The sequence below is a fragment of the Ipomoea triloba genome, chromosome 2 (genome assembly GCF_003576645.1).
Source record: "Ipomoea triloba cultivar NCNSP0323 chromosome 2, ASM357664v1".
In the NCBI taxonomy this organism is placed as follows: domain Eukaryota; kingdom Viridiplantae; phylum Streptophyta; class Magnoliopsida; order Solanales; family Convolvulaceae; genus Ipomoea; species Ipomoea triloba.
In genome coordinates, this window is record NC_044917.1 from 5,845,576 (window position 1) to 5,860,649 (window position 15,074).

Here is a 15,074-nt window from a genome sequence, read left to right on the forward strand (position 1 = left end):
ACGCGCGTCCAGCAGCGCGTCCATGCCTGCGTCCAACTTTTCGCTCTCTGATTTTGGCACAGCAGAACAGAAGTCTGCTGTGGACGCGAGGCGGACGCGCCTTGGACGCCCGCGTCCAATTTTAAGGCTGCAGAAGTTTGTTCGCTCTGCTATGGACGCACAGTGGACGCGGGGTGGACGCCCGCGTCCAAAATTCGAGCCTCTGAAGTTGAAGTCTGGACGCAACGCACACTGGTGGACGCGTCCACCCTGGCGTCCATCGCGGAACTTGGCGGTTTTTGCAAGGATTAAAAGAGGAATTGAGCCATTTTGTAGGGGATCCATTACACTTCAGTTTTAGATCATTTTAAACTTTCTCTCTCTAGGATTAGCCTAGAGAGAACTCTCCCAAATCACTCCACATTGCAATTCTTAGTTTAGATTAGAATTAGAGAAGAATTCCATTGATGCAAGATGGTGATCTACATTCAAATTCAAGATTAAAGTTTAATTTCAAGTTCAAGTTCAAATTCAAAGTTCAATTCCTAGCTAAGTCTTCCTTTTAATTTCTTGTCATTACTTTCACCTTTTGCTATTTCAATTCCAAATATGATTAGATAGATCTTTGTGGATTTGGATTGAGCAATGTTGTATGGATATTCTTGAGCTTTGAATTGATCAATTAGGTTTTGCAATTGCTTGATTATGAGTTTGATTGCGTGAGTGGTGATCCACTTTGACTCTTGTGTAGGGGCGATCAACCTATATGAGAGGTGTTTGGAGAAGGAGTCTCATCTATGAGAGTAGAGTTACTCCTTAGCCTAGCCTAGCACATTTCCCTCTCACCTTTGAGAAAAGGGAGAAGTGGAAGATAAGACACATAACGTGTTTGACAAATGCCTCTCCTAGCCTAGTGATCACAAGGATGACATTACGGTTTAAGGAGTGAGTCCATTGACCACGAGAGTGGCGGTGGTGTTGGTGACCTCAATGCCTAGTGATCACAAGGATGACATTACGGTTTAAGGAGTGAGTCCATTGACCACGAGAGTGGCGGTGGTGTTGGTGACCTTATCTCATTTTCATTATCTAAGTGTTGCTAGCCTAATATCTTAGAAAATCAAGGATACCTATATGAGTTGCAAGATCCAAATCCTCCTTCCCCATTGATTGTTTCCATTGTTTGTTCCTTATTTTCATTATGGTTCATGCACATTTCTTACTATGTTTGGGTTAGCTTTCAAACATTAAACACTCTTGTGCTTAATCCCCTTACCGCTCAAACTCCCTCCTTGCCGTCCTTTGAGAACGATACTCGGAAATCTTTCCGTTTTAACCTCTATTTCTTTCCATCCACCGCGAAAACTACACTCTTAAATTACTTTGTTTATTTCTTGTTTTTTAATCTCATCAGTGCCTGGTAATTATTGCCATTGCAGAATACGTGGCATGGCCACAGTCACATGTAGGAGGATAATCATATACCACTTTACACATGTCAAACACCACCATATTTATTTACTTATGTTGGCATGACGAATTCATCATTTTAAAGTCAATGAACTTGCCAATGGCAAACCTCTGCCATCACTTTTATACCAAAGATTCTCACAACTCTTTAATTGTCTTAATTTTATTGTGAATTTTATATAATGATAAGTCATGTATTACATTATGTTCAATACGTAATTACTGCATAGAAAAATCATAATATTTTTTTTCTGTTTTTGAAAAAAAAAATCATAATATTTCTATATTTCAATTACACTAATAACTTGTACATTAGAGTCGTCCTCCTTAATCGTATGAGTAGGTCTTTTTAGTCAAAAATCTCACAAAATGGAGAGTAATTAAGTATTCAACTAATAAAAATTTTCAAGCCTTTTCGCTGGTTGGCATCGTATCTGGTATTTGAACTATTTTGTTGGTATTGTAACTAAGTATTTGAAGTATATATAAGGATAGACTCTTACATACCAACATCCACCAGAGTCCCAATATTTAAGATCGCAACATTTGCAAAACCTTTTCCACTGTAGTTGTCATAATTGTTGTTATCTTGAATTTTAATGAAAGTCATTTTATTCCATGCATCTATTTTAAGACTATTATGGAAATAATTAATTTCCTCAAATATCACTCAACAATAATGCATGTATAGAGATAATCAAGACGTCACACACTCACACATAACTTTCTAGAAATAGATTTACTATGTATAAACTTAGCACACAAATTATTACACAAGAAAATCATTTCAAATTTTAAAAATAAAATAAAACAAGTTCCGAATTCATTCTAATAATAATATTTTATGAAAAAAATGACATATTTGGTCCATTAGATATACTCATAAGACGACTATGTCCATTAGTTATGATCGTATCCATTTTTTACCCTCACTTATGACCGAAGTGACGTGTTTGGTCCCCGATGTTAGGTTTCCGTCTCCATCTGATGAAAAATCCAAAAACCCTCAATTATTTGAGGGGTAAAATAGAAAATCCACATTTTATTCTCCTTCTTATATTGAAACCACTCTTACAACATTATTTTTCACTTGCCAACCTAACTTCTATTTTAAGGTTATTCAACTACAAAAGTATTTCAATAACCCTTCATGACTTGTTAGAAATATACATGGGTCTCATATAAAGAATCTTAGATTCAGTATAAACAAGACAACTCTTGATCACCATGTTCAGGTTTCTGATTTCCATTACTAAGCAACATGTGTAATCAAACTATAACTTTTGAGATACAAGAAAGATATCAAATTTATGGGGTTACTTTTATTATAAATTCACCAATGGAGTGATATTTTTAGTATGTAAATTTTTTTCGTAAACTCTGCAATAATTTAGTCAAAAATCGTATATCCTAACAACATATGAAAATTATGTTATATATATATATATATATATATATATATATATATATTCATTATCATCAGACATCCCCTCATTTGTTATCTTAAGAAAGTTGTGACTTAGTTATGGAAATTACAAAGTTCTTAGAATTCTCATAACCAAGTCACACTACCTTGCCAAAGACCTTGTGGTCTAGTGACATCCGATTTACATAAACTAAATACGTAAAGCACAACCTCCATAGAAATTGAATTTCTTATAAGTCCATACCCGTTGATAAAAATAAACAAAAATAAAATATAAGAAGTCAATTCCGTGAGGGTTAGGTAAACACATAAAAGTGGTTTAGCAAGAGTGGAGAGCTGTAATCCACTGATCAGAAAAATCCATGTCCTCCAACACGCCGTCCCTCTTCACAAACGCGTGGATATCATTTCACCGCCGGCCGGCTCTCTCTGTTTGCTTCACCATTAAGCCCCACCTTTCTTTCTAGGATTCTTCCTCCTACCCACTCTCCTATGGTGGGGACCTACTCAACATCTATATAAGCATTCAGCTCCTAATTCTAACTCATACCATCCCATCACGTATTCCCTCATTCCCAAAATCGCCAGAAAGATATGAAGTCTTCTTCTTCAAGATCAGTTCCTACCATGTTTTTGCAGCTCACAGTGCTCCTTGCTTTCATCATCCTCTCAGCTTCCGCTGGGAATTTCTACCAGGACGTTCAGATCACTTTTGGAGGCGATCAGCGCGCCAAGATACTGGAGGGTGGCCGCCTTCTCGACTTGACTTTAGACCAGGCCTCTGGTTCCGGCTTCCAATCCAAAGACGAGTATTTGTTTGGGAGATTCGACATGCAGCTCAAGCTCGTCCCTGACAATTCTGCTGGCACTGTCACCACCTTTTATGTATGTCTCTAAGCTTCGTGCCATGCACCTTTTTTTTCTTTTTTCCCAGTTTTTCTGATCAAAGTATGCTATGCTACAGTTATCCTCTCTAGGAGCAGGACATGACGAGATTGACTTCGAGTTCCTGGGAAATTCATCTGGACAACCTTACACAATCCACACCAATGTCTACTCCCAAGGAAAAGGTGGTAAAGAACAACAGTTCCACCCATGGTTCGACCCCACAACTTCCTTCCACACCTACTCCATTCTCTGGAATCCTCAACGCATCATGTAAGTATCTATCTACCTGTACAATCCATATATATATACATACATGTTAATTAACATGAATGAATATATTCTACAGCAGAAAATTAAACGTGGGTACTGATCAAATTTAATGTTCCTGGATTTTACAGATTCTTGATAGATAACATTCCGATAAGAGTATTCAACAACGACGAAGCCATTGGCGTGCCATTCCCAAAGAACCAACCCATGAAGGTTTACGCCAGCCTGTGGAACGCAGACGACTGGGCAACCCAGGGCGGGCGGGTCAAAACGGATTGGACCAAGGCTCCATTCACGGCCTCTTACAGGAACTATAACGCCAATGCTTGTGTTTGGTCAGCTCAGACATCAAGCTCATCGTGTGGCAGTTCGACCCAGTCTTCGACTGGGGCCCAGGCATGGCAGACTCAAAGCCTTGATGCTAAGGGCAGAAACAGACTCCGATGGGTGCAACAGAAATTCATGATTTATAATTACTGTGCTGATGTTAAGAGGTTCCCTCAGGGTTTTCCTCCAGAATGCAAGGGCTCAAGGTTCTAAGTCCTATCTTAGGATAGGATAATGCTCTGTGGTGATTACTAGCTTATGTTGTGGATTCTTTTCCCTGTGAAAATTAAAGCAAATTCTTTATTCTTTTGTAATGATAGTGGAATAATACAAATAAATGCAGCTATATTATACCCGTTTTAATTTCCTACTAAATCTTTATCAGTCATTTATGCATCTAACATCATATTTCAAAAATGTAATTAGTATTCAAGATTAATAAGGCTAACCTGAAGTTCTCAATGAATGATTGTACATCTACAAGCTACTCGAGTATCCTGCAGTCTTTATCAGGATCTGTATGTTCCACAGAATATAGAGATGCAAAATGTAAGCATTTCCAGAAAAAAGAATATCATTGAACATGGATCCAAGCTACAATAATCCTCAATACACACACACACACACACATATATGAACAATGGTTAATGTGCTTCGCGGACCAATGGCTTCATTCCCTACTTCAATAACAGTGTACTTTCAGTCTACATGTCACAGCAAGAACAAGAGATGGTAAATTCAACCTGGTTTTAACATTGAACAGCTCAAGACCTCTGAAGCAATCTTATTGCTAGTTCATTAGCAGCAGACCTTCATGCACAGAAGAGCAGACTTGATTAGAAATGCATTAAAGAGGATTTCTTGATCGACTACATAAACCTTTTTATACCCATCTCTGTCCTAGTAGACAAGAGAGGCAGGGCAGTGCGGTTGCTCACTTGATCCCACTCTCTCTCCCTCTATGGAGAAGAAGAAACTAGAGACAGTTTAAACAGTACAGATTTCTTTCAATTTATTTCTCATTCTCAGATTACATGAATTCCAAGGAAAAGAGATTTAGCCACAGCCCAAATTCTCTTCTTCTTTTTTTTCTTTTTTCTTTTTTTCTTTTTTTGTTTGTTTGTTTGGCCTGTCTTGGCACTTTCCACAGTCCATTTTTGGTGTCAAAGCTGAAATCTTTTCTTAGTTTTCTCAAGATTTTTGCAGACAGCATTTACATACAGCATTTTGTAAATGCATATCTCAAAATTTCTGCAATTCATATGGATAAAAAGATCATCAAATGTTTGTCTAGAGCCCCGAACCTAAAAGGCCATGCAATTTAAGACATTGTAATGGGATTAGAGTTTCATGAGAGATTACAGTAATTTGGTCTTGCAGGTTTTGATAAACTCAATACTCTTCAAAAAAAAACCCCCTTGAATTTAGCATACTCCTATAACAATGGATATCAGCATCTTTGCACCTAACCGAAGGTACTCTTACAATGCAATCAAAATTCAAAAGTTGTGTGGATTAAAGGCAAATCCAATTTAGCACACATGTATCATATTACTACGAAGCAACATTGACAACCCAATCTTAGTTTAAGGAAAAGACAAAACCTGATAACAAAGGCCCGAAAAAAAACAGCATGTGTATCAAAAATTCTATCATCGTGGCTTGGTGTGAAATCTCAACCAGAAAGTTTCAGCAACTTTTCTTCCTATTTTGTGGAACTACCAAACTATGTTTTCCTAGTGTTTCTCAGGTAGATCACGGTTGTGGCTAGAGCAATAGCTGCAATTGCTGATCCAGTCACCAATGGCCACTCCACTTTGAAGCCAAATGTGCAAACATTCTTACCCTCAGCCACCTTTCCGTTGCCGTTGGTGTGAACATCTGCAATTACCCGTTCCTTATCCTCTAACTTCTTCTCAATCTCTAGCAGTCTCCCTTTCATTTCATCCAACCTCGCCTCCACCTCTTTCTTTGCCATCTCCAGCTCCGCTTTCTCCTTATCCCAACCGTGGTTGATTACCACTGAAGCCTCTAAATTCACAAGTTTATTCTTCAAATCTATGATGTGCAGCTCCTTTGCTTCCTTTTCTACCTTCTGATCATCCCTACTAGCCTCCAATTTCTCCACTTTCAGAATCAGTAGATTATTTTCCTCTTCAATGGCTTGGATTTTGATATCCTTCTCATTCTCACTACTTTTCAATCCAGCTACAGTTGACCTCAAAAGCGACGCCTCAGAACTCAACTCTTCGAGATCATTCAAAGCTTTGTCCAGACCATTCCGGAGTTGAGACACCTCGCCCTCAAGCTCAGCACTTCGAGCAGTTATTGATCTCAAAGCTCTAGTCTCGTACTCTGATTCCTCTACCATCTTCTGAAGCTCGGCTTTCTCATTGGTGGAATCATCAATTGACTGATGCAGCTTCTCCACCCTCTCCTTGATGAGCTCATTCTCATGAACGAGTTGGTGGTTCTCCTGCTCCAACGCAGCAATCTTAGCGCTTAGTGCAGAGGTTTTTGATTCAGAATTATAGGAATCATTGAACAGATCTCCATTGTTTACTGAATCATCCGCCATCACTAATACAACAGCCAAAACAACCACAACAAAAATCAAAATCAAAATAACAATCACCTATCAATTAAAAAAACCTTTCTCTGTTTCTCAACAATACAATGAACTGAAGAAAAAAAAACGTGAAAGATACGAACTTTGGTACCCGTACTTTTTCCCTGATTCGCTGGCAAAATCGGCTTTACAGATAAAGGAAGGACAGAGTGAGAGAAAATGGAAAGCAAAACGACAAAAGAAGCGCCGGTACCTTTGTAATTGGAAAGCTGACTGAATTGACGGAGAATACTGAAATCTGAATTAGGGTTTAGGGATTAGGGGGTTTAAAAGGGGGAAGATGATCTCAGTTCCAAGGAAGGTCCTCAGGTGTGGGAAGAGCGTCTGGCACGTGAATAGAATGCCGAAATGCAGTTGGGCGGGCCCAATTGTCCCCGTGAACATACAGAAAACGTAATGGGCTTTCTTTGTACGTTTATGATTCAACGGGCATCCATGGGCCCATTTGGAAATAAGGCTCCGTTTGGAAGCTTTAGAATTTGCATTGTTACGCCATTTCTTGAGACCGGTTCTGTTATGTTAATGGCCAACGTTATTTTAATGTTAATGCGATCATTTCATAATTTTGAAATTAGTTTTCTGTTATTAATTTTTTTCAAATGGTCTCTTAATTATGTAAAATCTTATTCAGTTTATTATTTAATTAAAATAATATTTTATTTACTATTTGACTATCGTAAATTTTTACGTTGTACACTTTTTTAAAACAAAAAATTTGAGTAATACAAATTAGTTCATTTCGAATTTTGTAAAATAATTTGATGAAATACAATTTTTAAAAAATATCTTAGATTAATTTATATATTGCTAAAAGATATTAATTGTAGGAAAAAAATTATTGATAAAATAAATTAATTTTTATAAGGTGATATGAAAGTGAAACTATTTTTAGAGTGAAAAGATAACTGCATGAATAGAGAGTAATTAGTGATTAATTACAAATGTAATACTATGATATTTTAAAAGTGAGAAAATAATTTATAAGCATAAATAGTCTTAATACAACAAATGCATCGACATTTAAGTTTAAAATAGTAAATTCTAATGACGACTTTGACCTAAGTCTTTCAATTTTTAATACAAAACTGGTTTAGACAAGCTAGGTTGCTACAACCTAGTTAGAACTAGCGCATACCAATGATTTGAAAGAAGATTGATGGTGAAATTTATAATCATTAAATTGAATCTTAAATTACAACTAATTTAAATTAACTCAACACATTCGTTTTATACTCTTACATTCACATAAAATCTTCTAATTATATCATATTTTTACTTTTTGGTTAGAAACAAGTCAACAACATTACCATAGTTGTTAAAATTATAAGTTATCCGGTGATTGAAATTTGTTGACAACTGTTAGTTGATTTAGTCGACCTAATCATTCTAATTTTCTGATGCCATTTTTGTATGATCGGTCTTATCAATTATTTTTAATTGATCATCAAAAATAACGATGAACATTTTTTAGATCTCTAAATAGTTAGTCAGAAATCTTATTTTCAATTGTTGCTCTTAAATTTTTAATCATTTTTCAATAGTCAACAAATCAAAGTATTTTAACGATGTTAAGTGGTTCAAGAAGGCAACCGTAGTTTGGAAGGGTAAGGGAAGGAATTGATATTCGGTTTTAATATTTAACTAAACTAGCCTGTAGACACTAAATAAAACAAGATAGTGAATTAGTGATCACATGCATTAACAAAATTGATTGACTTTTTTTCCTATTATTTAAACAAAAATATATTTACGTTAAATATTTTTTTTAAGTATTATTAACTTTATTACAAGGTAGTACATGTTTTATATTTGATATTATGACCTTCTCTCGGTCAGAGCCACGAAGTATTATCTGAATGTTTAGCTTTACTTTGAATATATTTAATTGCATGTTTCATCATTTTAGATAGATAACAGAATGTTTTACTTTTGCATTCAACCGAATATACCATCTTTAATTTGATGCCCCCAGCTCACATTCCTTTTCATTTAAATTTCCAGTATGTAATTCCTTAAAAATAATTATCCCAAATGTATAAATGTTTGATTTTTTTTTCCACCAATGAACTTATAAATAAATGTATTAAAATAAAAGGAGTAAAAAAGTGTATGGGAAAAAAGGATGTATAAAATATGAAATTCATTCCTACAACACCATAGTGCATCCTCTAACCCTATTTTTCTCATCTTCGATGAACTCTGTATTCACATTCACTAATGAATAAAACAAGAAAATATAAACCAAAACCCAGATCCCAAATTCAAAATTCAAAAAAAAAAAAAGGTCTGTAATTAATGAAGAAGAAGAAGAAAAAAACAAGATGTACCGAAAATCCAAAGAAAATTCTTGGATGGACCGACTCTATACGTGGGATCGTAGAAAAAAGAAATCCAGAAGTTTTGATATTTAAAAATTTTCAGCCACCGAGTTTTCTCTTTTCCTTTTCCGACCCTTCAACGAAGCTCGTAACTGCTCTCAACGCCTTCACTTGGAACTGCAATGCCAGTATGTAACCGGCCGTCTCTTCAAACAGCTTATCAACTCCCAGAGCCTCCCCGCCGGGGACTATCCTTTGGAGGGCCAAGATCTTCTTCTCCACCTCCGCTTTCTCATCCGCCACCGCCGCCGATTCTTCCCCTTCGCTCCCCTTCATCCAATTCGCTGCCTTCTTCGACTGGTGCACCTCCGGCCGCCGTGCGCGGCGGCAGCCGGACAGCGATTGTTGGAGCGCATTGCTAATCCCGGGCAGCTGGTCGGCGGCGCGGGTGAGCTTGTGCTTTGTGGGGAATGCGGGTATGGGTCTGGGTTCTTCGCAGGCGGTTTTGTTGCTTCCGGTGCTACTGCTTACCATGGCGGCTGTGATGGGGAATGGAATGAGAGAAATTGATGGAATTGGGAATTGGGAATTGCAAGGGGCGAGGAGGAGAAGAAGAATGGTTATAGAGGGGGAGAGGGAGCGAGGAGTGGTGGTGCGGTATTAAATTATTGTTTTGGAGCTCCAGAAATGTCAATGCCAACGAAGCTTGGGCCTACTTAGTTTTGGGCTTTGGTTTCATAAACTGCAATTCCATTAATCATGGATATTTCGCGCCCTCATTATCCTACGCGCTCTTTTCTTTTCTACCACGTGCTTCATCTAACTAGAAGCCTAAGTTGATAGTTAGACTGCACATTTATGTTTATATTATATTTATGCTCACACGTCCCCTCACGTGTACGGACCGATTAATTTTGATGGACTCCAAACAATACGTGGACCATAGACTTTTTTGCACATGCGAAATGACTAACAAAAAAATTAGGATTTAACGGTCCTTTTGGGGACTAATAATGCAAATTTTAAGGAGTAAGTGAGCGTCAGTTGCGGGGGATAAGAGTGGGGGAGGGTTGGGAGCAGAAGGATCAGGTGTGGGAGGGTGGAAGGTGAAGCGGATAGGGTCGCAGGTGGGTGGGGTCCACAGTCAAAAAAACAAAGAAGAAAAGCACATGTGATCACATGAATTTCTTGAACCTACCACCACCCATGTGCAACCCTCGTCCTACTGCACCCATGATCAAAGGAGCAACGTGTCCCTTTTCCCTCTTGGGCCCCACCTCCCCTTGAGCCCCGCACCCCCCATTTTCTTTTCTTAAATCTTTATCGCTAATTTACGTTAAATATCCTCAAAATTCACATACTAATACGGAGTAATCAACAAATATATTTATGGGATTATTGTATTTTTTTTACCTTTATTCATTATATAATTCTTACGTAATTATTTTTTATAGAGTGTGACACAAGTGTCATACCAATACAAAATTGTATAATATTGATAAATATTTCAAAGAAACACAATACACCCATTTAAAGCCAGGCACTAAAAAGCTTGTATGACTCTTTACTATTTGTGCACCAAAGCTGATTAAGATGGAATAAAAGAACTGGTGTACTTTTAACCATGTAAAGAGAGAATGTGCATGATAGAGATTTTATTTTAATATAATTAAATTTTAAAATTTTCATTCTCCTCTTTATTTCATAAATGTTTGAAAATTTACTAACAGAAAACTGTTTTCTGTTTTCTGTTTTTCAATTTTTCAGTTTTTTTCTGTTTAGAAAACTTGTTTACTAACACTTATTTTTTCAAATTTATTTTTTCAAATTAACGTTATCAAATTAACAATAAGTTTAATTTCGAGTTATTTTTAGACCTTATATTTAAAATATTTTAAAATATATTTGATTTAAATAGAATAAATATATATTTTACTTCGAAGTCCAATATATGTAAAAAAAAAAAAAAATTACATTTGATATCCAGAGTTCCGAACCAAATTTATATATGTATATAACATAAATAAAAATATATTTGAACCAATAACCTATTAAGTTCACAAAAAATTTAGTTTAGATAATATTAATATTTTTTGAGCTAATATTTAAAATATGTTTGGATATATTCATTTGAATGACATGTATGTAATATATAATTTTTATTTTGAATTCTAATACAGTAATATATGTGTGAAATTTCGATATATGATATCTGGACCAAAACCAATAATCAATTGAGTTCAAACAAAATATAAAGCGTGGTATAGATTTCAATTTTTAATTTAGATAATGTGAATGATGTAAATAAATAATAAATGTAATCATAGTAATGAATAAATATGTAAGTAGATAATGGTAAGAATGTGGTTATAATGACATATAGTCTAATAGATGATAGTTGATTCTGTTTTTCATTTAGAAAACAGTTTTTTATAGTGTTTCAGTTTTCTAGAAAACTGAAAAATTATTTCCTGTTTTCAAAATGGAAAACTGTGTTAGTAAACATGTTTTCTATTTTCTGTTTTCCAGTTTTCAAAATTTCCAGAAAATTAGAGAAAATTTGCAGTTAGTAAACGCACCCCAGGTTTCTCTTGATGGAGGAAAGTTCGACCTCCCTCACTTTTGCTCATGTTCTGGTGTTAGATAAACGACGATAATTATTTGTTAATATCAGAGTATTTGAAATTAATTTCAACATATAAATATAGTTAATGTTGTTTGTAATAACATATTTTATAATATTATATATAATTATAAATAGTTTTTTGACCTCGAATAGAGTTTATGAAAAAAAAAAAAAAGCATTTACGTAGGTGTTTCCAGGAAGGAGACAGGAGGCGGCGGTGAATTGTGGTATTGTATGTGATTTATAAGATTAGGTTATGTAGGGGAATTGGGACTCCATGTGATCAGAGCTACCAAATCTTGTTGTTGCTGCCACACACTACAACCTTGTCAATCATATCTCTATTTTATTCGCCCACTAATTCATTTTTAGTACATACATTGGAAGTAGCAAACTTCTTGGATCAATTGCCATCTCACTCCAACATGCTATATTATTAGCCTAACCTCCTTTTTCTTTAGTTTATCCACTTTCTTTTTATTTTTAATTATATAACAAGCTTTCCCACAAAACTACATTTCAAAAGTCCATTAAAATTTGTCAAGAACAACCCCAATCGTATAATTTATGAAATATAACTAAAATATAGTATTCAAACAGATGATTTGATTGTCGATAACCTTATATAGTCTAGTGACACAAAGTGATTCGGAACTTTAGTGGGACAGTATTTGCTCTTTTTTCTGAATAATACTAACTATATTACAATGCAATATCTGTTTATAACTACTTTCTCAACCTATTGAAACACAAAGAGTCGGACAATATTGACTCTTTGTGCTTCAATAGGTTAAGAAAGATTTGATTGTTCGAATGTTACAATATTTGATTGGATTAGTGTGACTTTATTACAATATTTATGATTGTATTTTTCTTATTCCTTAATATTAAAAATAGTGTATACGAATAGAGTATAGTTTTTAGTTTTACGAAATTATTCTTTTCGATTTATGATTGTTAATTAAATAATATTTAGTGTGTACAAGACATACAAGTTGTTCAAAGTTGTTTTAGTGTTACCGCTAAATCCAAAACGCAAATCTAGGAAAATCTGTCACAATTAAGCACTGTTGGTTGATTAATTAATATAATTAACAATAATAATGCAAATTTATCCACCAAAAAAATAAATACAAAATGGTGGGAAGTCAAAGACAAAATGCCAACCCATGTTTATTGGCGTCTTGTTTAGAATATGAGAATGACCTTTCCCTGGTTATGAATTTCCCAATTGTACGTCCATCAATTTCTAATTTTCTAAAACGATTGTCAAGCCCCGTCTCCTGTATATTAATTCATTCTCTAATTGGGAAACAATTATTTATTTATTTATTTATTTTTATTTGTGACAAAACTTTTGGCTAAGATTGAATCGAACGTCAATTCAACACGTCATACATTTTTTTTTTCCAATGGACTGAGAATCCAAATGCCATATCATCAAAGGTTTGACAGCTTTGTTAAGGTTGATGAATGGGGGGTATGGGATGATTAAGGTGGGCAAGTGGAATTAAAATTAAAAGGCAAACTCAAGCTATCTCATTGGCAAATGTTTAGATTTTTATGTTGTGCTAAAAAAAAATAATAATAATAATAGAAGATGCAGTACATTAATAAAAAAAGTTAAGCTTTTTAACTTCTCAATTAAAATAAATAAATAATACGGAGTATATTACAATCCCTGCATGCAAGTGGAGGCACACCGCACATACATGATACAACGCACAAAGGTGCATGCCTTTCACGTACTAGTTAATTATGTGCTTCAAAGTGGTCACTAACGAACAATCACTCTCTTTTAGTGTTTTTTTTTTTTACTCAATTACTAGGATTACTCTAATAAGTAAGTCGCTAGTCTAACTATAAAATATTGTCATAAAAAGTAGATTGTAAAACATGTAATAATTTACAAGTGATTTAAAATGTTTGTATATGTGATGCCTACATCAAGGTAATTATTTCATTTTTTTTATTAGTAAAAATGAAAGGTGAGTAAAAACATAACGATTAAGTGAGTCTGGGTGGAAAGAAAATAAAAAATGGGGACAGGGCAAGTGGGTTTAAAGGCTGGAATTGTGTGGGGTTCAGTGGAGACAAAGCATAGAAAACATTATGGGCACATGGTGGCTCAAAAGGTTGTAATGTATTGTAATTGAATGATGATGGGTGTGACGAAAGAACACATGCACCGCAATGCCATCAAATTATGTGCCTCTAACCTCTTAGTCTCTAACCCACCCACCTTCCAACTTCCTTCCTCCCTCCCGCTCTTCACTCTTCAACTTCATTTTGCCGCCCTCCCAGCTCCCAATACAAAAGCTGTATCGTAATAGGTAAAAAGGCCAAAAGTCCTCGAGAACGAAGGTAATAAATGATCTTCTATATATTTATAGGGGAAAGGATGGGAACATTACATATCGGGCATTCGCATGTCCGCCACGTGACCTACATGCACTGGTATAGTCGACGGCCTTATAAATTAATGCACGTGGGTCTTGATTCTAACAATCCCATCTTCTAGAATAGTAAGTGCTCATAGTCGAAATACTTGGTCCTAACCTCATAGCCTCGAGGTCAGGACCGATCTGTCATTCAAATGATGAACTCCTAACAATCTCGTAGGCTATGTCGGAAATCTTATCAGGTTAGATACGATCGGAAATTGTTCCTCGAGTCCCCCAGAGTATGGACCGAGCACTTATATAGCTGGTCATCCAAGGTATATTGTTATTGTAATTATTTTTATTAATAATATTATTATTATTATCACACAAAAACATTTTATATTTATATCACTTATTCGCTTTTAATTCCCAGTAATTCTATAACTGTCTACCAGCCAATATAATTTGAATTCTTACTTTATTCTTTATTCATGACATTAAAATACTTTTCCCCTCCAAATTCTTCCTTCCGACCAAAGGTCTTGTTAATGTTCAATGCAGTTCCATGAAATTATGAATCCCACGTTTACTAGTCCTACTAAGGGGAGCTTAATCAGTTGGCGGTCCTATTTCTGATACATGATTTATCCTTAATCCTAAGTATTTATCATTATGTTGTAATATGTACCTAGTAGTAAGGTGCATCATGACTTGAGAGTCATAACTTCAAGTCATTAAATGCATTAAAAATCCCTAA

At 35.2% G+C, this 15,074-nt stretch overlaps 3 protein-coding genes across 6 annotated transcripts; 1 reads left to right on the plus strand and 2 right to left on the minus strand.

Moving 5' to 3' along the window:
• The first annotated feature begins 3,392 nt into the window (after positions 1 to 3,392).
• LOC116010036 (xyloglucan endotransglucosylase/hydrolase protein 15-like) lies at positions 3,393 to 4,730 on the plus strand. The gene is made up of 3 exons (XM_031249295.1): positions 3,393 to 3,760; positions 3,840 to 4,033; positions 4,162 to 4,730. Exons 1-3 carry the CDS (start codon positions 3,470 to 3,472, stop codon positions 4,571 to 4,573), a joined length of 897 nt encoding a protein of 298 aa, XP_031105155.1. The 5' UTR covers positions 3,393 to 3,469; the 3' UTR covers positions 4,574 to 4,730.
• Positions 4,731 to 5,361: 631 nt separating this feature from the next.
• LOC116010037 (protein Hook homolog 1-like) lies at positions 5,362 to 7,315 on the minus strand. 4 transcript variants are annotated; one of them, XM_031249299.1, is made up of 2 exons: positions 7,183 to 7,315; positions 5,362 to 6,940 (listed from the first exon to the last, which is right to left on the minus strand). In XM_031249299.1, the coding sequence occupies exon 2, from the start codon at positions 6,936 to 6,938 to the stop codon at positions 6,087 to 6,089; it is 852 nt and encodes a 283-aa protein (XP_031105159.1). In that variant the 5' UTR covers positions 6,939 to 6,940; positions 7,183 to 7,315; the 3' UTR covers positions 5,362 to 6,086. The 4 variants fall into 4 exon arrangements, with proteins under 4 accessions (XP_031105159.1, XP_031105160.1, XP_031105157.1 ...); XM_031249300.1 differs by having other exon boundaries at positions 7,081 to 7,299; XM_031249297.1 differs by having other exon boundaries at positions 7,087 to 7,298.
• A 1,782-nt stretch (positions 7,316 to 9,097) lies between these two features.
• LOC116011093 (transcription factor PAR1-like) lies at positions 9,098 to 9,959 on the minus strand. Its single transcript, XM_031250610.1, has one exon. The coding sequence runs from the start codon at positions 9,839 to 9,841 to the stop codon at positions 9,407 to 9,409; it is 435 nt and encodes a 144-aa protein (XP_031106470.1). The 5' UTR covers positions 9,842 to 9,959; the 3' UTR covers positions 9,098 to 9,406.
• Positions 9,960 to 15,074: the final 5,115 nt, after the last annotated feature.